At 36.6% G+C, this 24,361-nt stretch overlaps 1 protein-coding gene and 1 non-coding gene across 7 annotated transcripts in view; both read right to left on the bottom strand.

Moving 5' to 3' along the window:
• The window catches only part of LOC134756042 (protein bunched, class 2/F/G isoform-like), a 162,309-nt gene that overhangs the window by 85,531 nt on the left and 52,417 nt on the right, over positions 1-24,361 (bottom strand). The window contains exon 2 of one of the 6 annotated variants that reach the window (XM_063692824.1): positions 23,545-23,563. The exons of the other annotated variants lie outside the window; for them this stretch is intronic. Coding sequence (XP_063548894.1) covers positions 23,560-23,563 — 4 coding nt within the window. The 3' untranslated portion in view covers positions 23,545-23,559. Of the gene's footprint in view, positions 1-23,544; positions 23,564-24,361 lie in introns of those variants that run through there. 6 annotated transcript variants of the gene reach the window in all.
• Trnak-uuu (transfer RNA lysine (anticodon UUU)) lies at positions 21,328-21,400 on the bottom strand. The gene has a single exon. It is a non-coding gene; the product is annotated as a tRNA-Lys (tRNA).

The following is a 24,361-nucleotide window of genomic DNA, read 5'->3' as shown; positions in this document are numbered from 1 at the left end:
TATTTTTTTTTTTTTGCTTAAATACTAGTTTTTGGTTGTTAGTTGCTTATAAATATTTACTAAATAATTTGTATATAACAGGAACCCCTCTCAGGTGAAGGCCTCTTCCAAAGTTTGCCATTTTGATCGGTCAAGTGCGGTTTGATGCCAGTTTGGTCCAGCTATTTTAATGATGTCCTCGTCCCAGCGTGAGTGTGGCCTTCCACTGCGTCGCTTGCCTTGAGGGCCTTTCCATAGGGTGACGATTTTCGTCCATCTGCGGTCTTTAAGTCGTGCCACATGTCCGGCCCATCGCCATTTCAACTTTTGAGCTTGGTTGAGAGCATCTATAGTTTTAAGCGCGGTTCTTATGTTCGTGTGTCGTATCTTTTGAATTTTTTTCAAGTTCAACATGCTACGTTCCATACCTCTTTGACATGTAATTATTAAATTCTGGATTTTTTTTGGTGAATTTCCACGTTTGACTTGCATATATTAAACATGGAATTATACATGCGTTCATAACTTTCCTTTTCAGCTTTATTGGCATTTTACTTTTAAACACTTCCTTAAGACTCCAGTACTTATTCCATGTAATTTTTATTCTCCTCTCTACTTCTAGTTCATTGTTATTTCTGTTGAATCCAATTTGCTTCCCTAAATATATATATTGTTCCACATATTCTAGTAATTCATTATCTAAAGTGATGTTTGATTTTCTGTGATTTGACATGATTTTTGTTTTTGAAATGTTCATTTCAAGTCCTACTTGCCGACTAGCTTTATGTAGAGTTTCGACCATGTACTGCAGATTCGGTGCTGTTTCCGCCAGTAGTACTAAATCGTCCGCAAATCTAAGGTGACTTAAGGTTTTTCCTTGTATCAATAAGCCCTGTTTTTGCCAATCTAGTTTGCTAATAATGTTTTCTAAAATAGCAATAAAGATTCTTGGGGACAAGGGATCGCCTTGCCTTACTCCTATTTTTACTTGAAAGCTTGGACCAATCGTTTCTAGTTTTACTCGGCTCGTGCTCTTGTTGTATATAGCTTTCAGAATATCTATGTATTAATTTAACCGTATAAAGGCCTTCAAAAGGGCGAGGTAACACAGAAAAAGTTCATTTGATATAAATAGAGGGTAAATGTTTACCGTATACGGCGTTTTAAACCCCTAGTAGGGTGGCCGAAAAGGCTTTAGGTTACTTTTCGTTCATGTCGGCTCGGACATGATACATGATTAACAAAAAGAGTGTTTGTAGTTTGAATTTAATGACCAAGAGCCTGTCCACAAATCAGTAACCGACTTTTTGCTGGAAAACGCCACCTATATGTTATCAAGATCAACAAAAACTAATTAACTCAGCTGTCTAGAATTAAGTGCATTTCTCGCAGTTCCGGAGTCTGAAGGTCAGCAACCATGAAGGTCAGGTAAGTGTAATCCGGTCCTGAGATATTATTAAAAAATAAATTACGGTCATATAGATAAGAGGAATGCAATTTATTAGTCTTGTTGTTATTCCGTGGTTAATTAAGGCCAGCTCAAGTTGACGTGACAGGCGATGAAAAGCTTGGATCGGTAACATAAATTCAATTTCTGACAATGCAGTATTTTTTCCTTGTCATTATTGCAATGAAACGAGATATTTGCAGTAGGGAATAATGCCGCTGTAGGAACGTATGAGTATGAGTCATCGTTTAATAGAGCCGTATAGATCGACACGCTATCTGATAGGAACATCAAGTCCAACTCACGTAGATGGAAACAGGGCTGTTGTAAAATCGATGCAATAAAGGTTTACTCTTTCAAACGAACTGGTATAAGTCCTATGAGTTTTTTAAGATAAATTTTAGACTGCAGTGAACCAGGTTGGCAAATTACCAAATTAGATTATCCATCAAAAGCACACCCGAAACAAATTTAGCTCAAACTTCCGACGGCGTGCATCTAATAGTTGATTAATGCCAGCTAATGGCATAGCAAGAACTGTTGCCAATACACGCTATACAGCAGAAATCAACATCAGTTTCAAACCTATATAATTTACAAAGTACGCAATTACATCACTGCCTGTAGCAATTAATACCGTTCCTATAAGTTCCGTTACAAACCTTTAATTAGTTTATGTAATGCAATCTATAGTACGAAGTACAACTGCAATGAGGGCGCCTGATATTACTGATATAGACAAAGCCACCTGCCATGCGGTAGTTTAATAATCACAATTCAAAATATCAACAACGTGAAATACCATATACAAATTGCGCTAACCTTAACACAAGCAAGCCAGTTACCCAGTTTCTTTACAAAATTGATAGTGATAAAGATGTTAGAATTAAGGGGAATTTAATTGGAGATAGTGGAGTACAATGGCGATAACCTAAGGCCGTCAAAGGAGCCGATTGTGTAATATGGTCGGCCTAAGTCAGGCCAACAATGGCACCCTTATTGCCGCGTTGTAAATCATACAAGCGGTCGTTTGTGGCGCGTGCGCGGCGATAATGCGACAGGCGGCTTCAAACTGCCTTTTCATGAGAACAATAACTCTAATACGAGAAATGTAGTGTTATTGTAAGCGGTGAAGCATGAATTGTAAGGGACAAATGCCTCTTTTAAGAATCACGTTTGCTTCGACCTTAGTAGAGGTGGACAGCTAGTGGTTTGTGTTAGTGACCGGTGATAAAGCCGAAGGTATTGCAAATAAGATCAAGTACCAATATTTTAACACGTTGTACTAAACTCTAAGCAAGATAAAATAATGCTATGTGTAAGATATGTAGTAATTTTTGATTAAAGAATTCCAATTTCATTTGAATTAAACATTCTTATTCAGATGTGTTCCACAAAACACTTCACAGGCCGTTAAATATTTCGGGAAATCATTCGTTACCACTGGTACTGTTGCTATATTATAACATCTGTTTGGGCTGCCATAAGCATGCAGCCATTGGCAAATTACAGCCAATTTAGTTTTTATGACAAGAATGGGACGGAATCAGACGGTTTCGGGTGTTTGAGTTGGAAGTTAAGTGAGATCATCTGGTCGACATAAATTGCTTTTTTTACATTAAACTTTCTTGCAATTGGTATATTGCGAGAAAGTTTAATGTAAGTAGTTATAAGCCATTATCTGTGAGAACAATAATACATACTCCAAGTGCAAAAAATGAAGTACATAATTTTATACACTAAATATGAACTTTGACTATAGAAAATAAGCAAATACTGAACTTTAACATGAATTATCTAAAGATTCAGATCCTATATCCTACGCTCACTTAGTCAAACAGGTAGCAGATCCAACATATTATGTATTTACATTTTCGCGATAGTTTATTTTATCTGCGGCCAGCCAGGCGCCGTGTTAACCTTGACCGTCATTCAGCGCAGAACACCAGACAACGATGACCTTCCGCGCCCCTCGCTTAGATCATCCCAAACATGAATTAGAGGAACTGCAATAAAAGCTGAAGGTCTCACTTAAATGGTTTTTAAAACAAAAAGTTTACTGTTGCCACGATATTCGCCATATTTTTGCGACTAAAATTTACGGTTGTGTTGTTTTTCCGATAAAATTTCAATTTAAGATTATAATTTTGTTATTTTTGAATTTGAAATGTTAGGTCTTGCGAGTTTTTCAAGCTCATATGAAGAGCAAGACGTGAGAAGCCCATTTATCAGCTACAAGCTTTCGTGGAACGGGCCGTAGACGGATGGATTGTTTTTTGATGGGAATGAAAAAAGTAGGCATTTATTTAACTTCTTTAAATTAACGCTACGAGAAAAGCGTTGTTTTCGTTAACACCGCAGAAAAAGAAAACAAGTGGCCTTGTTAACTCGTACAATTTAAGAGGTCCTTTGTAAATCAAAGCTCAAAGGGTAATGTTCTGAATACAATATGTAAAGGTAAACGTACTAGAAAGGTCGGAGTGCCATTGAGACAGGGACGAGTGAGTGCAGGTCTGGAGCACCTCGTGTACTTACACATGCCACCCTGATAACCTCCAACGCATCAATGTTTTACGATATGTAAACAACAACATTACACTGGGTTATGGGCTATGGGTAAACAAGGTGTTACTGTGTTGTGTGTAGATTGACACGACTGATTGCCAAAAATGGCGCAATTAATTCTTGCGACATTCTACCCAGGTGGAAACCAAGCTTTGTTGGGAATTTTTTCTCAGCACAGAAATGCTGGTGGCTAACCTTTCGTATGCCTTGTCCCATATACGTACAATACAATTTATACAATACAAATACTCTTTATTGCACACCTCAATAAAAGAAAACAATATACAAAAAGACAACAGAAACACAAGCAGACCACACAAGGTTATTAATTCAGTAGCAAATTTTTGACAAAGGCATACAAAGGGTTAAATAATATTCCATTTGTTTTGAACCCGTTTGACTTTTTTAATTTTATAAATATAACTATAACTCTTGGTTGCTCAAGTTGTGCCTTGTTACATAATACCGGTTGCATGACATATGATATTTAATTTTATATTCTGCGTAAAAGTGTTATGTATTGGAAGAAATAACATTACGCATGGCGAGTTGGATGACACTGTTACACGGTGAATTTATTTGCAAAGCAGGCCACAGCCTTGGAATAGTCCCGAGGTATAAATATTATGCTGACGCGCGAATCGGGAATTCAGAAATATATACGACACTAATTTGTAAGCGTGATGTCTTCAACGCGATATAAATTGATTTTCAAATGTTGCACGTGCTTTATCAGTGGTCAGTATTTGCGTTTGTTTCAAATTCTATTGGGGAATTCGGATAGGAATATTTCTTCGAATAGGACTTTGCTATGCTCACCTACGTTTATATTAACCAAAGCAATACATTTACATTCGCAGCAGTTGTTGTGAATGGATTGATTCTATGCTTTCTCTGAAGCTAAACAATCAGTTTTTTTTTAAAGAAATAGGTATGCGAGTTGACTGTTAGTCTATAAAGACAATGGCGGAATTACTCAATCTCTTTTTGACAAACTTGACACGGGCAAGGAAATGAATTAAAATATAGTGACACATTGAACAGTTGCGATACAAATAAAGCAGCACAGCAATGACAACAGATAAAGTGGGTAATGAAATGATGAAGTTGCAACGCTCGCCACCCACTGTGTACCGAATTAAACCATGACGAATCGAACGAACACAAACAGCGAAGACTAGACGGATGAGTTAGTGATCAGGCGATATTTCAAGCTACATATGATACATGGTTGCTTTCAGGTACTGCAGAGATTACTAAGTGAAACAAATGATATCGACTGGTTTATTTGCTTTGTGTAAGGGAGGATGCTTGCAAAATATACACAATGTAAGTCCTGACTTAGTGAAAACAAGTCTTGCGGCGCGATTCGAGAAATGAATTAGAGATTCAGTAGATATGAAATAGTAAAGATATGTGACATTTCACGACAAAAGGTAAGGATTAATTTGAGCGGCGTTAATAATAGCGTAAGCTCCAACCGCCAAAAGGTACCTTTAAACGTGGGACGGCACATATCTTTACTATTTCATATCTAGTGAATCTCTAATATTGTCTTCGGTTACCGCGATAGTTACTCATGAAATAAAACTATGAAAACGGAATATATCGCATATATTGAATTTATAATACATCCCGACGTTTCGGACCCTTTACAGCGTTCGTGGTCAACGGGTGACTGAGGAAAAATTACAAAGTGCAAAAATACCCACATACTAAAAATAATGAACAATCATAGACTATAAACTTTAAGGCTGGTTGTACATGCAAAATTGGTTCATAAGGCTAGTTATACACTACAATTATTTTCAAATTCATTTCCCGAATCGCGTCGTTGGTCAGAATTTGTTTTCTATAATAGTGACATAAGATTTAATACAAAAAATATAACTCGACACGTCCTCGATCAGAATGCTTACACGGTAACTATATACTAATGTGATTAGTAATGTTACACCCTGATAGGCCCTGAAGGACGGACGTTGAACTAATGCGGAAGCATAAGCTAACGACCGCAGTATCAAATAACATGAGGGTGTTGGTAAGGGAGTTTTCACCCCAAGGCCGATTCTTCGGTAGGCGAAGGTCGTCCGTCGAACTTTTCACTGACTTCCGGGTACCAGTGTTGATGGATGAACATTCATTATGGCAAAACGATGCGGTCATTGACTTGTAAGATTGTTATTGTCAGGAATGAGAGTGACTCGGAAGTTTTTTTATGATGGATGAGATCATAACGCAATAGGAATGTCGCAACGATATAATTTTAATTGAGATATTTCGTAGTAGAATCCGACGAGAGTTGGCGTCAATTTTAGGAACGAGAATATTTATTATGCCACCGTTTATATTAAATTTAGTGGACATAGTTTATTTTTGCGAGCGCCATCCCAAATAGCTACGAAATTATAACGCCGCAACGCAGGAATACAATTTAGCCAACTGCAACGGCGTGCAGTTCCCATACAAGTTGCAGTCGGGTTGCAGTCCGTCTGTATCGGCCCTTAACGTCGATAGGAAACAGTATATACCTACATTCAAAGAGGCACGTTTAATTTAATTCAGTTAGCATTACTGGCACATAAACATGAGATCATATCCGTCCAACATGTTCCCACAACGATAAGAAGAAATGATAATTTAGTATACCGCCGGTACGCGGTAGCTGTAGAGGAATGTTTTCGACTCGGTGACTGGTAACATCATCGATCGTAATAACTAAGTAAGAGGTGTGTATTATTTAGGATGCTGCTAAAATTGGTCGCTTTTGGAAATTTCACACATTATGCTAAATATAAACATATTCAGCTACGATAAACAGCGTGGTTGAGAGACTTGAGAGGACCGTTTTAGGTTTTCGGTTGACGAAAATAACCTATGACGTAAATCTCTCGCTTCACTTATTGCACTGAAGCCCCGGGACAATGGCTTTTAGCATTGGAGAAGGTTAGCCTTGAAGATGAAGCATACGTGGAAACGGTAATTAGAGAAAATTGTGTTACATGTATGTACTGTATGTGTCATTAAAACGATTATGAGTAGATGGAAATGGCATTGAATTAACTGTAATTTCTTTAGTTAAACTTAATACCATTATAGTTTTAAATTCTAATTAAAATAAAAACGATGTTTAGTAGGTATAATATGTGTAATAATATTAAAAAATCCACAAAACAGGAAACCCACATGCTAATTTACGAGTAAAGATTATAGAAGGAAACTAGGTACCAGGAAACATAACATTAATTGTCTTATCGGAAAGGGTGTAGATACAAGTCAAGGGTCGATTGTTAAAAAAAAGATTATAAACATGAGAATAATGGTGAAATGACTAGTGGTGGCAATTATAGAAAAGCTAATAATTTGCGAACCAACACGAAACGGTGGAACACGTAAGTGAATCGTTTAGCGGACGACAGATTTAGCAGTTGTCTGCAAAACTCTGTCGCCACAACGGTTAAACTGTTTAACATACAGCTGATACTGTTATGCGAATTCTAACGAGCTTTTGAAGCTCGAAAAGCTTTCCGCGTTAAATTTAAGGATTACTATTTTAATGCATGTAATTGTTTCGCGTGTCTTACATTTTGAAGAGCTTATGTAAGAGGCCTATCCTGAGCAGTAGATGAATATAAGCTGAATTAATATAAACATAGATATGTTTTCTTTGGTTTACAAATCTTAACTAAACGTTACGAGTAAACATCTAACATTCATTTAAAAATGATTTTCTCCGAAGAAAAGATTGATCTTCCTTATATACCGGCTGGTATATTTATTTACCTAACATTGCGCGGCGGCGGCGCTAGCTTATCTATTGAACCCATTGAAGACTTCAATTAGAACGAAAATTATCTGACACCTCTATAATCTACACATCTATAATCATTTATTGCGGATTCTTTGTATTAATCTCTTAAGCCCTTCATCTTCGTGAGCGCTAACCATACAATAGATGAGGAAGTATTCCTAAAACATTACATAGGGATTCAAAAACGTCTTGCTTGTTTATCCCATAGAATTACGTAATCGCTAGAGCAAGCATTTCAAAGAAACGTGCTGCCAACGACCTTGATTACACCCTTTGGGAGCACAAAAAAGTGTTTACAACAAGTGTGTTACAGATACCGTGACATGAAATAGTAAAGTTTTCTTTTTGGCGTTACGCAACAAAAAAGGCTAGTAAGTTAATATATTTGGTATTGGTGCGGTAATTAAAACATCAAAGCTTTTTATAATAACAACTGGCGTCTGCCTGCGACTTGGTCTGCGTGGAATGATGATGATGAGGTTAAGTAGTTTCAGCGTGAAGAGGTAACAGACAGACAGACAGAAAAGGTTACTTGAATTTATACTGGATAGTAGGAATTTAAACGTAAATCGACTGAATTTATATTTGCGACTAAGTTTAGTGCAATAAAATGATACTAAAGTAACTAAGACAAAGGTGATTTCAATTTATAGTCGTTTGCTAGAAAGATTTAAAATACTATATACCATTAACGATTACGTAACTAGCGAAGTAGATTCTGATCAAGAACCTTCAAGAGATGATGATTTAACATTGCAACGTAAATAAAACATAATAGCCAATATGTAACATCTAATTGCTTAACAATTATCAGGTTGTGGTCGATCTTTCATCTCGTTCCAATGGCGGATGTTTATTAGGGTTATGCTATGTAGGGCACAGCAAGACAGGTAGTGACAATTAATGACTTTCATTATCTACAGCACAGCCGCCAGTTGGGTAAGGCAAATATTTGATCTTTAGGCGATATCAATATTGCACAAAGGGATTCGACGTATAAAGAAACTTGAGATAAAAGGCCATAAAGAGTTTGCGCAAGAAGATCAAGTGAGGAGAGTCTTTTCAAGTAACAAACAGAATGAATATTTTGCAGCTCTCATTTGGCGCTCTCGCAATGTGTACGCGGGTTGGCATTACACCGATGCCTATGTATTATGTGCAATTTCCATACACCACAAAGGGACTTGTCAATGATCACTGCCTACCACTGTGACCTGAATAAACATTACGATTCTGTGAATAGTTTATTTTTGCGCGTTGTAGTGCAACAAAGAAAACTACAACAAAAGAGAGGCGGTTTGTGAACGTACTAGACATATAAAATAGGCATGGTATGCATAATAAAGTTTTCTTTATAATTCATAAAAAATAGGAACTTAGTAGTTTATAAATCAATGGTCAACAAATGTTACTTCTTTGTCAACTAACTAGGTAAATAATTTGTATTTGTTCTACAGTCACGTTTTAAATAGGTTTATGAGTTTTAGTGAAGGTTAAAACGGTAGTTTTCCATTAAAAAGTAACATGGACGTAATAGTTAATACTTGATACAAATCCAAGGGTTCTTATTTTAGGGTTCCGTACCCAAAGGGTAAAAACGGGACCCTATTACTAAGACTCCGCTGTCCGTTTGTCTGTCTGTCTGTCACCAGGCTGTATCTCATGAACCGTGATAGCTAGACAGTTGAAATTTTCACAGATGATGTATTTCTGTTGCCGCTATAACAACAAATACTAAAAAGTACGGAATCCTCGGTGCGCGAGTCCGACACGCACATGGCCGGTTATTTTAAATTATATCTGATCATAATGATGAGATTGATGAGCCATTTCAAGCTATTTTATTTTGAATGAAAGACAATCTTTAATAGAAAAAAAACCTATACGTTTGCTCATAGAATTTGAGGAGTTCCCTCAATTCCTCATGGATCCCATCATCAGAACATGGATTTTGACATAAATGAAACCAATCTATAAGTATATGCTTTCGAACATTATTGCAAATATTTTATCAAATCGCTTGAGTAATGGCGGAGTTCTAAAATAATAAAATACATACACTCAATGGAGAACCCCGTCCCGTTTGGAATTTTAAGCCGATTAAAAATACTAATTGTCTATCAAAATCTGTAATTCGTTTTACACAATGTATGCACATCATCATCATGTCATGTCACACGAATATTTAAAATGCAAATAGATGTGTAAATTCGTTGAATCCTTGGAATGATAACAGCTATTTAGTTGTGTGCACGCAACACGGCGCAACAACGAGCAAAGCCGCAATTTAAAATGATAATAAATAGCTGTGCGTAACAAACGAGCGGGGTAGCCTTCGTACCTGTGCTAAATTGTTTTGTTATGTAAATATTACACGCAGTTGCTTATGCACATCTTGCATTTCTATCACTACGTTGAATACATTGGCAAGATTTCCTAAAGCGCGTGGTTGTTTGGTGCGATAAAATCGAGGCGTTTTATGAGCACCATTTAATATCATATAAACGAAATAACTATCCGCATTGATTTTTTTATGTTGAGCACAAAGCATTGCGTCGTGAAATTATTGAAACTAGTCAAAATTATTTAGTTAAGCAAAAAAAAAGTACAATATGTAGGTATTATTAAGCCTACTAGCTTTTGCCCGCGACCTCGTCAGCGTGGACTTATTGACCGCAGCTAGAGTAAGAATATCGCCTGGATAAAGTCTAATAGCAATCATTCAATTTGCATGAGCATATATGCTTAATTGTTTATACAAATTATCAGGCATTTCATTAATTATCTCAATTCCATCCTGCTTTTGAACCTCTTAAGGGATGATTTTCGGGATAAAAACTATCCTATGTCCTTCTCCGGGACTCAAACTATCTCTACGCCGAATTTCAACTAATTCGGTTCAGCGGTTTAAGCGTGAAGAGGTAACACATAGACAAACAGACAGACATTCGCATTTATAATATTAGTATGGATGATGTTACTAATAACAACTAAGACGAATTCAAAATAGACATGCGATTGCATTACGTTTGGGCTGCGGTAATTGCCCAAAACTAAATGTCTTTTTAAGCGTGGCGTTTTAAGCAACTGAAATCAAAAAAGCTTGTACTGAATTTCCTTGCAATTAGGCCAAGCACGCACTACGATTTTAATTTTTGCGGCACGATTTTTGAATCGTATGTACTGCAATACATATATTTTTGTCGTATATGCGCCCACTGACATTTAAACACGTACGTTGCATTTCTGCGACAAAATTATCGCACGATAAAAAATCGTAGTACGCGTTCCGTTTCTTATTTGTATAAATAAGAAACGGAATTGAATAAACATTAAGGAAGTGCTGCAAAATGATGAGTTCACACCTAAATTGCATTTGCAGAATCCGTGTCTATTCCGTATAAATTATACAAACTTGACAAGTAAATAGAAAACAAGAAGTCAATGAAAGCAATTGCAAAGCAAATTGAATTTACTTTCACTGTTCTCGTGAAAATAGATTGGGAGTTTACGCAATTTAAGCACGTGGTTCCCTGTGGCTTTTCATTTGTAATTATATTAATAATTACTTGCTATTAAGAACTAATTTAGTCTAGAATAGTAATGTTAGTAAAATGATCGATTGTTTCGTCTTGTCTTAGATTCATATTATGTGGTAAGTTAACTACATATTAACTCTCAAAGTAGTACAACTTTCAATACATTACTTTACTTGACAGTTGAAAATTACATTCCACAGTTCACACAACCAGTGTAACAACAATTCTTTTGAATTTAAGATTAAAAGTTAAGTTTAATATTATATGTGCTTTTTTATAGAAATAAACAGTTTAATTTTTTTTAAACACTAAAGAAAAATAAACGTCAACTAAAAATATTTGGTAGTAGCGAAAACGTCAATTACTGGATATTATTTAGTAAAAATTGGGTAACCTGCGGATGTGCGTGGTATCATATTCTGTTGCATAGCTACCCGAGCGCCTATAAAATCTGCCTAAACTAAATAGTATTGCTACCTCTTGGTCGAAACCGGCCAGAACATCGATAACGACATATAAATACTACTAAGATCATGTTACAACTGAAAAAAAAAAATACCCTGATTGACAACTGAATAAAAGAAAGGTATCCGGTTGAATAATGTTCACTTTTTTTATAGAGCTGTGTGTTTGTTTATTGTCGACTGAATCGTTATAATATAACGAAGTACCTATCCGAAAATAAAAATAGTAAACAGAAAAATCAAATTAAACAGCTTTGATTTAAATATCACATTCGGAATGAATAAATTACTGGAAGGCCATAAAAGTTCCAGGAATAGAAAACGTCGCCGCACTAGAGGCGGAAACGGGGCCGTGTTTCAGTTTTACACAACTTTTTAAATCCCGATGTGTCTGTGGGTGATATATTATCATCCTTTTAAATTACGAAACGCTCTTAAATAAATATGTTCATATAAGAGGGTTTGTCAAGGGGCCCACTGACTATCAGTCCGCCGGACAGTTAGAACAAAAGTTTGACAGTTCCGAACAACTGGCAGGCCGATATCGTCCGGCGGACTGATAGTCAGTGGGCTCCTTAACAAATGATATTTAAACTCTACCGTTTTAAGTAAGAAGACTGCCTCTTTTACCATTTCCCTGTTTGACACGCCGGCAATGACAATTCACCGTACATTGCTGGTCCAACAAGTAAATGTTAGTGCTAGTTACAGTCGCTATTTACCGACCGAATTTGTCAAGATTTTTTTATTGTCAAGTTTTTCATTCTCAAGATAGTGGACCAGGCGCCATATGTTTCAAGTATGTACATGTCTACCTATAAAATAAAATCAATATAATATATTACAAGCCGTGCACCCGCGAGTGTTCCCTCTACGAGGAACGTCAAGCCGCAGATTGTTAGCCAAGCGCCATGATTATTATAATGACACCTGTCAACACGGAATATCCAATAAGTACCTTGAGCCCAAGTGAGCGATGAATGTCGACACGGAGTGGTATTCACATCAATTTAGGTTCAGGCGAACGTTTGCCTCACGCCTAGCCATGTTACCTTTGGTATTATAGAAGAGACCATGGATGGGCTAAATACCGTTGGGACGCCCTCGCAGTCGCACTCTTCAGTAACAGAGGGCCTACCAACATAGAAAAACGGTATCTGTCTCCTCTTAAGTCCTCTCTATCGCTCTTGCGTATTCGAGCGACAGGAAGGCAAATAACGTTTTTCGATTGTTAAGGTTGGAAGGTTGAAACTTAAAAGGTACAGACGCCATCTAGGTAAGGTAGCAAGAAACTGGATGTGTGTAATGGCAGTGATTAATAAGCCTATGGGGTGTGGACAACGGACAGAATTACAATAATGACATAAGGTAACGTAACCTGTCTTAATATGAATTATGAATATCGTCCACCTATTTTCGTAGTTTCTATGGTGGCCGGTATTAGGTCTCAAGTGGGAGGGTGGTAGTGGTAGTCTAGTAGTTCCTTGAGCATGTCAGGTACCTTACATTCATGAGATAAGTAAGTAATCCCGCAAAATAATTCTTTTTTGCTTATTTTTTAATGGTTTTTATATACATATTAAGTCAAAGCTATCATTTTCATTAAATAACCGATCGATCACCGCCGATTATTTGTAGTTATTTGATATGAAATCCATATCAAATAACTACTATATTATGGATCTTAATGATCTTATATTGTTAATTATCGATTTGTCTGAAACAAAACCTCGCATGCACTTTGTGAGCGTTACGAATAGCAGGCATGTACTTTGAGCTAATAATCATTCCCTAAGGCGCGGGGCATAAGTTCACGATGAAATTGATTCCAAGCTGTTGAGGCAAATTGCTGGTATCAAATTGGGAAACACGAGATAGGGGCATTTGTTCACTTGGCCTTCATTCCTAGATTTTGATCTACGTTTTAGGGGGTTCGCGCACAGTCCACTGGTTCCAAAAATAACTATAAATATAGGGCACAGATACAAATTATTTCATAGGTATGTTGTATAATTATTGTACCTTTATTAATGAATGAAGATTTTTTTTTGTAAGAGCAGAGCAGTTTCAAATGTTTGTAAAGGGGCCCACTGACTATCAGTCCGCCGGACGATATCGGCCTGTGAGTTGTTCGGAACTGTCAAATTTTTGTTCTAACTGACAGGCCGATATCGTCCGGCGAACTGATAGTCAGTGGGCCCCTTTAAAATAACTTGATTCTCGAATCAAATCAGTTTTCATCAATGTTACTTTCTTAGTGCTTCTATGAACCGATTAAAGATTTCAACAGTACTTAATTGCATATGCTTTTAAAAACCGCAATTACAGCTATAAATTTCAGCTAATTATAGTATTTAGTACTGCATAATAGGAAGAGTAATAACATTTCGTTACAAATGTTATAACAACACTTTACATTGCTTTCTCTTTAATCGTCAAAACCTACAATCTGATAAAACTGTTCCATCCAAGCCGAGTGAGGCGTGACGCGTGACAAAAGTGGTATTTTATTAAAACCAACCAATTTTATTACAACCAGCCTTAAAGTATGTGGGTATTTTTGCATTTTGTAGTTTTCCTCAGTCACCCGTTGACCACGAACGCTGTAAAGAGTTCGAAACGTCGGGATGTATTATAAATTCAATATACGCGATATAATCCGTTTTCATAGTTTTATTTCATGGTATTTTATTGTTTTACATATGCTGAAATGTAGTTTAACAGGGTGTCCACGATGTACAGCGAGCAGGCCAGAATACAAGAGACAGACAAGAAGAGATGTCTCTGTAAGATAAGATAGTGTATGACAGCAAACCAAAACCTGTGTAAATTAGATAAGATAACCGTTTAGCACTTATCGGTGAAGATGAACGTATAATGTCTACAGGAACTGAATAAGAATAGCCATGAATAATACACTGTCGGGCCAATTCGAACAATGATCTAGATATCAACTAGATATGAAACAAAAACGATAACGAGATATTAAAGAAAGTCATGTCAAATTTGACATTTCTGCGATTCCGAATGTCCTCTTGAACGATCTCTTTAAAATTTTGCTTAAGATATTACTTAGACATCCAATGGATATACCAAAACATCACAATAATTGTAGCGTGAAATGACAATTGGTTTCTCGAATCGAACTGCAAAAGATAACTAGTTGACAATTAAACTATAACGTATCTATTAGATCTCGTATATTGTTCTCGTATCTAGTAATTATGACGTTGTTCGAATTGGCCGGTGTGTAAAATTAAGCTAACCCAACAATAAATTGTTTGACGACCCGCCTTGGTAGGTTTTTATGTAATGGGAGATGGTGATTCCAGCAGTAAAATTGAAAACAACTGCTGTCCAGAATTAATGTGATGTGTGGATCCACTAGAGCTTATTCAACCGGTACCTATACACATATTTTACATCGAAATTGGCGCCATTCATTTATTACGCAAGATGATTTTTGCCAGATTTTGATCCCCTCCCACCCCTATGTAAGAAAAAATAAGAATAGGCCGACCCCCACACCCCTGTTTAATATTTATTACGTAAGAATCTGAAGGAATAATGGTTAAACATCGGGTTTGTTTTTATTTCGATTTTAAGAACAAACAAACAATTATAAAAACTTTTATTTTGTACCTGTAAAAGTACAAAAAAAATACTTGGAAATAATCAACTTTGGCTTAATTTTATAGTTTCTCTTAGTCTCTTAGTCGGCACTCGCACGGATAGCGCATTTTTGTGATCTTACGAAATAACTATCAAGACCCACCCCCTGTAAGAAAAAGTAAGACACGGTCACCCCCCTTCCCCCTAAATGGCCTTACGTAATAAATGAATGGCGCCAATGTTACTAAGTATGTACATTACGTTGCTATTATGTAACTAGAAATGCGTATACGCACTGCAAACGACTAACGCAATATGGACGACGTCGATAACTTATTTCCGCTTTACGTTATAGCTTTTGCCCGCGACTCGGTCTGCGTGGAATCAGTAAAAGCAGCTAGAGTAAGTTTAGCGCCTGGATAAAGTGTATAGCAATCATTCAATTTGAGCGTAAGCTCAATTGCTTGACATCAATTATTAGGCCATTCATTACATTTCTCAATCTCACCTCCCTTTTCACTCTCTTTATAGGGATGATTTCCGACATAAAAATTATCCTATGCCCTTCCCCGGGACTCAAACTATCTCTATGCCAAATTTCAACTAAATCAGTTCAGCGGTTTAAGCATGAAGAGGTAACACACAGATAGACCGACAGACTTTCGCATTTATTATATTAGTATGGATATAGTCATTCTACTTCAACGAATATTTCGGATGTAAACAAATACAGTTTTCCAACAACATTCAAACTGCAAAAAAACTTTTTTTTTATATTTGTGAAACCGAAAATTTTCCCATTGACATTTTTGCTCTAGGTGTTTAATAGACCTCCCCTCGCGGGTAAAGTGGGACCGTGTCACGTATTTTCATGTATTGTTAAGGGTTAATCCCTATCAAAGGCGCCTTAACCCGAGCGCAAGTTATTGTGAAGTCTGGCCGATGCTCCGAGGTTATTCCCGCCAGGCCATCCAGGGTGACCTAGCCTACGCGGGCTTCGACCCTAGATATGCTGGAATTGTGTAGCTCAAACTACACATTAAATGTACCTACGACTTTCTTACTATTTATTATGTGAGTTTAGCGCGTTAAGATATTTTATTTTAAGTCTGTAGAAGCATTGGTAAGGTAGAACAAGTGAACTGTATAAAATTGAAAGATGTTAACATAGGAAAAAAAAAGAATTAAGCGCGAGAAAAAATATGTTACATAACTTACATATATGCAATTGTCGAAGAAGAAGAACACTGTGGTGAAAAATATCAGTAATGTCACAGATATTAATGATAGAACTAACGTTATTATTTAAATGTTGCTAACAATAGAGACTAATAATAATTTGCCTCTTAAATTGTAGAATTGTGTAAATATTTTAAAAACTTTTGAGTTATCATTACATATTTACGTAAGGCATGGTAAGGCTTTTACAGTTGTAGTAGATATATACAAGTCTCTAGAATATCTGTATTTCGATAAGAATTCGGATTCAAAACGAACTTAACACCTACCGATACATTAGTTCAAATTGTTTCTTTACGTTTACCTTGACGCTCAAAAATAAACAGCCGCAAACATAACTTATTTATTACCCTACATCCTATAATATAGGTCGGGTATATTAGGTGTATTATACAACTCATGTTCCTTTCAACGTTCCAAGGCAATTCCGCTATTCACATATGTATTGTGTAAAAGCATCGCTTCCGATTAAATATGGCGATCCATCATCAGCGCCGATGGTACGGTCGCTATCAGATATATCGTAGCGGCTAAGGTGCTCACAAATATCTGAACCCGCCTCTATTTTCAAGGCGCTAGAGTGCGTGTTCAGGTATTTGTGAGCAGCTCGGCCGTTCCGATATATCTGATGGCGATGGTACTTGAGCATCGACCGCCGCAATGCGGCGCAGCCATGGTTCTTCGAAACCGACGTGTGCCTCACTTTTTGTTAATGCCGTTTAACATGCAAACGTCTATGTTGATAGTTTCACTATGTTAGGCCACTCAAAAATAAGTGTGGCTCTCTTATTACCTTATCAGCAGACTGAAAAATCCGTACTAGGGTCATACTCATAGTAATACAGTCCCGTTTTTACTCTTTGGGCACGGAACCCTAGAAATGAGTATGACCATAATACGGACACAGACAGACGGACAGAAAAGTCTCAGTAATACAGTCCCGTTTTTACCCTTTGGGTACGGAATCCTAAAAAAGACTCCTCTGTCCGTCTGTCTGTCACCAGACTGTATCTCATGAACCGTGATAGCTAGACAGTTGAAATTTTCACAGATGATGTATTTTTGTTGGCGCTATAACCACAAATACTAAAAAGTACGGAACCCTCCGTGGGCGAGTCCGACTGTCAAACTGGTGGTATACCTAATTTCAAATGCCACGGCCCGATTCCACTTGAGACCTTCACTAGGCGTAAACAATACGAGTACTGACCGCATGTATGTATGTCAGAACAAATATACACTTGTATAAATCCAGTGGATCTACCCGCATTGGCCCAGCCCGCAGGTTGCCTATTCTACTCGCTCCTAAATGCAGGCTCGCGAAGTCACGAAAGTCTAAATATAATGGGACCAAAGCTTTATAACTCAGTACCGACCTAAAAGACCGATATAAAAGAATCGAAAAGTGACACAATATTTAACAATAAGCTAAAATCGTTACTTGTAGTGGCTTACTACTCGATCCACGAATTCATGCTGTCTATGCGAAATGATCATTGATCCCATGTCGTAACTTCTTCTAAACATTTATATCAACTTATTATTGTGAATATTAATTTTATTTTTATTTTATTCTTAAGAATTTGAATGACTTGTAAAATGTATTTTATTTTACCAATACAGATCTGTATATCTGTATAAGTGACAAAAGATACCCGGCAAAACCTTTTTTGCGGCGTACAATACAAAAATAAAACTTAACTTCACTGTAGGTAACCAACCACATGCTGACTTTGAACAGCAGAGCTTGCAAAGCAATTTTATAATTAATCAAAAGACCAACATATTATTATGACTTATGGTTCTCTCTGTGCAGTTTCAAGTGGAATCGGGCCATGGCATTTGAAATTAGGTATAGCTGTATAGTTTTATTATAAAACGCGTTATTATATTCGTCTCAATTGTCGCATATTAATAAATCCGTAGGCTTTTTGTAATCGGATTTCAATAACAGTGAGTTATTTATTGCACAACTTAAATTACGCCTTAAGGGTTTTTTTTTTTTGAAAAGGTACTTTAGGTACTCAAGAACGGCATAGAGATTATTCAGGAAAAAGAAACCGTAGTAGCAAAGTTTTCACTTGTTCCACTTATTATTATTACGAGCCTATTGTGTCCCACTGCTGGGCAAAGGCCTCCCCCCTCTTCTTCCACTCCTCCCGGTTTTGAGCTACATCTGGCCAGTCACTCAAAAAGGAGTCCAAGTTATCCCGCCATCGCCGACGAGATCCACATAAAATTCGTTTTCAACTCGTCTGTTCTGTCGGTCACGTTTTCAAAAACGTTTCAAATGTTTACGCCGAAAAATATTGTTATCCGACACGTGACGGTGGTTAAGTGCAAACAGCAGCAGGTACTTCTTTGTTATTTAATATTTTATTAAGCATACTAAGGCACAATATTTCTGCAGTGCAAAAAATTATAAGGATGAAATCTATTTAATTATAGTCATCGTCTTCCTCGCGTTATCCCGGCATTTTGCCACGGCTCATGGGAGCCTGGGGTCCGCTTGACAACGAATCCTAAGAATTGACGTAGGAACTAGTTCTTACGAAAGCGACTGCCATTTGACCTTTCAACCCAGAAGGAGAACTAGGCCTTGTTAGGATTAGTCCGGTTTCCTCACGATGTTTTCCTTAACCGAAAAGCGACTGGTAAATATCAAATGATATTTCGTACATAAGTTCCGAAAAGCTCATTGGTACGAGCCGGGGTTTGAACCCGCGACCTCCGGATTGAAAGTCGCACGCTCTTATCGCTAGGCCATCAGCGCTTCGTGTTTATGCTGATGTGTTACCTATTTCTGAAATATTTTGTTTGGTACCTAATACTAATACTACTAGTACGATTAAAATGTAAAACGGTTTGACGAGTTTTATTTACGAATTTATGAATTGAATAAAAATATATTTTACTTTGTTTTATTTGTGGTATCGATTGCGTAAAATTACACAATTTAAACAATGTATTTTTTATGTGAAATGTCTTTAAAAAACCCGTAGGGGTCGGATCAAAAACTAAGTAATTAAGACTCACACTTGACTGCACATTTCTAATAGGTTTCCGGTGATCTATAGGTAAAGATCTATTTTGTGTATTTTTTACGAAATTTTTGACCCCGTAGTTTCGGAGATAAGGGGGGGGGGGGTCAAAACTGTTTATCTTAAAATTATAAAAAAATATATATTTGAGATTCTCACAATGAGCTCTTTCATTTGATATGTAACACGATATAGTTTGACAAACTTTATTTTTTAATTTTCTCATTTACCCCCTAAAAGTGGCCCCCGAGTTTAAAATTAATTTGTTTACGTTACATGTCCATCTTTGGTTCACAAACTTACATATGTGTAGCAAATTTCAACTTAATTGGTCCAGTAGTTTCGGAGAAAATAGGCTGTGACAAACGCACAGACAGACAGACGCACGAGTGATCCTATAAGGGTTCCGTTTTTTCCTTTTGAGGTACGGAACCCCAAAAAAAAATATGTATATTTAATTAGCCTCATGCATGAAGTTTATATTTGAACGAAATATGTTTTATTCGGATGTTTGTTACCGTTATATCATGTTACAAATGCATTTCCGTTTTAAAATTACCATTTAATTACTTAAAATTATAAATAAAAAGTACAAAAATTTGCCCGCGAAAAGCTAGTGAGCGAAACGCTCGAAACGCCACGTGACGTCACGCGTTCGACAGATTAGTGTCATTACTAGCAAACGTCAGTTGGGCCGCCCAACGTGTGACGTCATCACGCTCTGTCGAATTCGCGCCAAAAATTATGAGCGTTTCAACCGCTCAAAAATTTTCAACATTTTAAATATTTTTTAATAAAATAATGTTAAGGTTTACAAAAGTATTTTTATCATTTCCGGTGTTCCAACGATATAAATTATGAATCCAAAAATAAAAATAAATTCATGCATGGAGCTAATTGTCATTACACATTGTTACACATAAAGAGTAACATTTCTAAGGTTCTATTCTATACTGTTTATTTCGCAATACAAAAAGATTAAACTTATTTTGTATTAAAAAAGTTATTATATTCTATGTCCGCCCTAGCAAATAATTATAAAACTTGAAACACGGTCCCAGTCCCAAGAATTGAAATAATATGAACTCCTAGCGCCATCTATCTTATATAGTAAAAAACAGGCCCACATACAGCATAACACGCCATCTATTGGTAAACTTCGGAACTATGTAGAAAACAGACCGTGCAGGAACTTATTAATTTTAGTAGTACATAGATATCGCAGTTTATTATACGCGCGCCACTAGATGGCGCGGAAGACAAAAATAGAACAAGTGCTAAAAATAAATTTTAAATTGTATTTGAAATAATGTTAAACCAAAGTACCTACCTAACTGTGTACGGATTATAGATATTACAAATTTATTAATATATATTTGTCTATATTGTCTATAAAATTAATGATTACTTTATTTTTAATATGTTTAATTGTTTTTAAATAAAAATATACAGAAATAAAAAGTACAAAAAGTATTTATCGAATATCTTCATTGATTATCGAAAATTATTAAAAATATTAAATAAATGTATTTGTTCGAAATAAAAAGAGATAAAAAATGCAAGAAATCTGTTCAACTGATAAATAATTGTAATTATAGTAAATAAAACATAAAAAAGTAAAAAAGAGAGCCGCCCGAACAGGGACTTGAACCCTGGACCCTTGGATTAAAAGTCCAATGCTCTACCGACTGAGCTATCCGGGCTCATGTCTGCCTTGTCGTAAAATAGGTAGAGTTTTCGACAAACGGAATTCGCCGATATGAGAACAATTTACGTCCGGTCCATTGAGTTAAAATAACTGAATCATAATTTTTACAACTTACACGTGTACCATAAAATATTAATAATACATCATTTGCTCTCGCAAAGCTATACTAAATGCTAGTAGTTCCGCTACTCGCCGGTAGAGGGCGCTATATTTAGTATCGGATGGTATCGGTATAGTATGAGTGCAAATTCAGTCGATACCAATGTTAAATGTAAGGATAGAAATATTAAATTCAACATAAAGTCATTCAGATACTGTCTAATTAAAGATGCATCCCCTAAATGGAGTAATAACCGCGTCGTTACCAGACTGGAAATAGACAAGTTAAAAAGATGACTTGAGATTGAGATGGTATTTCATCTGTCCAATATCTGCTCCAATGTGTACTTGCGTCTCACATTTTGCTTAATGAGAATGAGGCGCAATGCACATTGGACAAAGAAATAGGGTATTAGACTGTATTTAAAATATATGTGGTATTTTCTATAAAAAGGGACCTTATTGTGGATGGCGCTTACCTCTACCTACTGATATTTTTATTCTGTCACTAATGTACGACTGTCTACCTTACTGTAAGAAAATATCCTTGATATCTAATTTAATTAGATATATCGATCGATATATATAACAGGGTATTAGATATGTCGAGTAATCTTTACTATAATGTAGTATTTTTCAAATAGCTTGCTTGGGTACGTTGACAGCTGTCATCTGAATACATATTTTTCGTTTTTAGGTTATAAAGTGAATGGATAAACGGCTATCGCCGTACCCAAGGTATCTGAAAAATACTATAGTAGGTACATAGTAGAAAAAGTTAATTATGTTACAAGTCCAGTAAAATTAAACTGTTAGCCTCATTGCCGTCAAAACATGAAAAACTTCAAACCCCGCCAACAATGCTGCTTCTACCGGCAATAACCATTCACTCAATGAATGGGTGAATGTAAGTTTAAAAGTAAAAAACGCTGAAAGTGTTGTAGTATGAATTATCTCAAATGAATTTTTCGGGCTCGGACCCTAATCTGTTTAACAAAAGCCTTTGTTTCTTTTAAGAGCGGTCTTCAGCACGTGCCAAAGCAACCATGTCGCTTAAAAAGCAACTATCGTGATATATAACATTAAGGTTCAAATTTATGTGACAGCTCATTTAGAGAACAATCAGGGTGGTATTTTCTTTCTACCAAAACGTGTTATCTCCGAATGGGCTGTTTCAAGAATTTGAACCATATAAATAGGATGGTAAATTTGCTTATTAAACGGGCTTGTTCCCGTTACTTATGCTGGGGCTATTAGTAGTAAGCAGTGTAGCCACTGCATAAAGGAAACGATACCTTTTGTTTAACAGATTAGGGCCCGAGCCTGAAAAAATCATCTGAGATAATTCATACTATAGTAAGAAAACTAAGGCTAAAACACAAACAAAGAATTTTAGCAGAGATCTCATGAAAGCGCTAAAATGGCATCAAAGGAAGACATTTTAGATATTTTTATATAGGTAAACTTTGGCTTTGAAACACTCGTCTTTCCTTTGATGTCGAACTTCTACTATGCCTAGACACCTATGCTACAAAATACTTCACAAGAAATCTGCTAAAAAACGAACTCTCCTAGTTGATTAGGACAAAGTAAATGGGTTGTAAATCCGTCAAAACAGCAAGCTTTTAAATGTATACTAGATTTCCCCGTTTAATTCGATGCAATCTTGCTAATTTGACGTCGGATAAGCGAAAAATTCGACAAGGTAAAATGACGTGTCGAGACTTTATCGAGAGATCGGCAATTTTCTATCGCACACCGATATGTAAATTAAACCATAAAATTCCCTAGGACGTGATTGTCGCAAACAAATTATGCATCTTTAGCGCTTGCTTTAAATTTCAACCTTGTTTATATGGGCGTGAGGTTGAATTTTGAAAGCCGCAGTTGGTTAAGATACGAGTTAGTGAAAGTAACTTGTTTTGATACGATTTGTGACGTCAGTAGAACATTGTGATGTGGGTTCTAGTAAATGGTTCTGCCGCGTCGTTAGGGATTCGTCTCGACGCGTCATTTTTATCAGCTAATGACTCACGGTGTGCGTCGCAAACTGCACTACCTGTAACAGAAAGTTGGCCAGTTAGTGCATTCATTAGAGCGGCCTTGTGGGCCTTTTTCTACCAGTGACGTACGTGGTACAGAGCATCACAAACTTCATTTACCTATAGATGTTGTTCTATTTATAATTTAGAGTAGATAAACGTGAGGTTAAAGGCTCCTAGAGCTTTTTAACAGGCTTAGCGAAAATAGGGGACAGGGGTGGATTTGCAACTAAGGGCCACTTGCAACATTCACTAACCCGGGGTTAACCGGTTAAACATGGAGTTACCATGGTTACCAGTACACATTGACACTGGGTTAACGGTTAACCCCGGGTTAGTGGGATAGTGCAAGTGGCGCTAAGGAACATCCATCCATACCGCAGTTAACTTTTGTAGAGCAACACTGTGCAACACAGTAACATCAGGTAAGTTACCTCCACATGAGTTAACTGTGGTGTGGATGCACCTTTATAAAGCAGCATAGTACAAATATCTGAACACGCCTCTATTGTCAAGGCGATAGAGTGCGCGTTCAGATATTGTGTACACCATGGGCGTTCCGATATATCTGATATATAATAATAATAATAAAAGACATTTATTCAAGAAGTTGTAACATAGGTACATAATAAAAGTACACGATAATGCTTACAAACTAATTGAAAGGGAAGGTGGCTCAGCTGATGTCTGTGCCAAAAAGGCTTCGGGGCACAGCAGCCCCAAAGGTTTTCAGCAACGGACGCTGTTATTCTGCCACCGCCGTAATTGTATCTAGCCTGGTCTGGTTTGTATTGTATTGTGTGTTGTTGTATTGT

Source organism: Cydia strobilella, chromosome 3 (genome assembly GCF_947568885.1).
Source record: "Cydia strobilella chromosome 3, ilCydStro3.1, whole genome shotgun sequence".
Lineage (NCBI taxonomy): Eukaryota > Metazoa > Arthropoda > Insecta > Lepidoptera > Tortricidae > Cydia > Cydia strobilella.
This window is presented reverse-complemented; position numbering and strand designations above follow the sequence as displayed.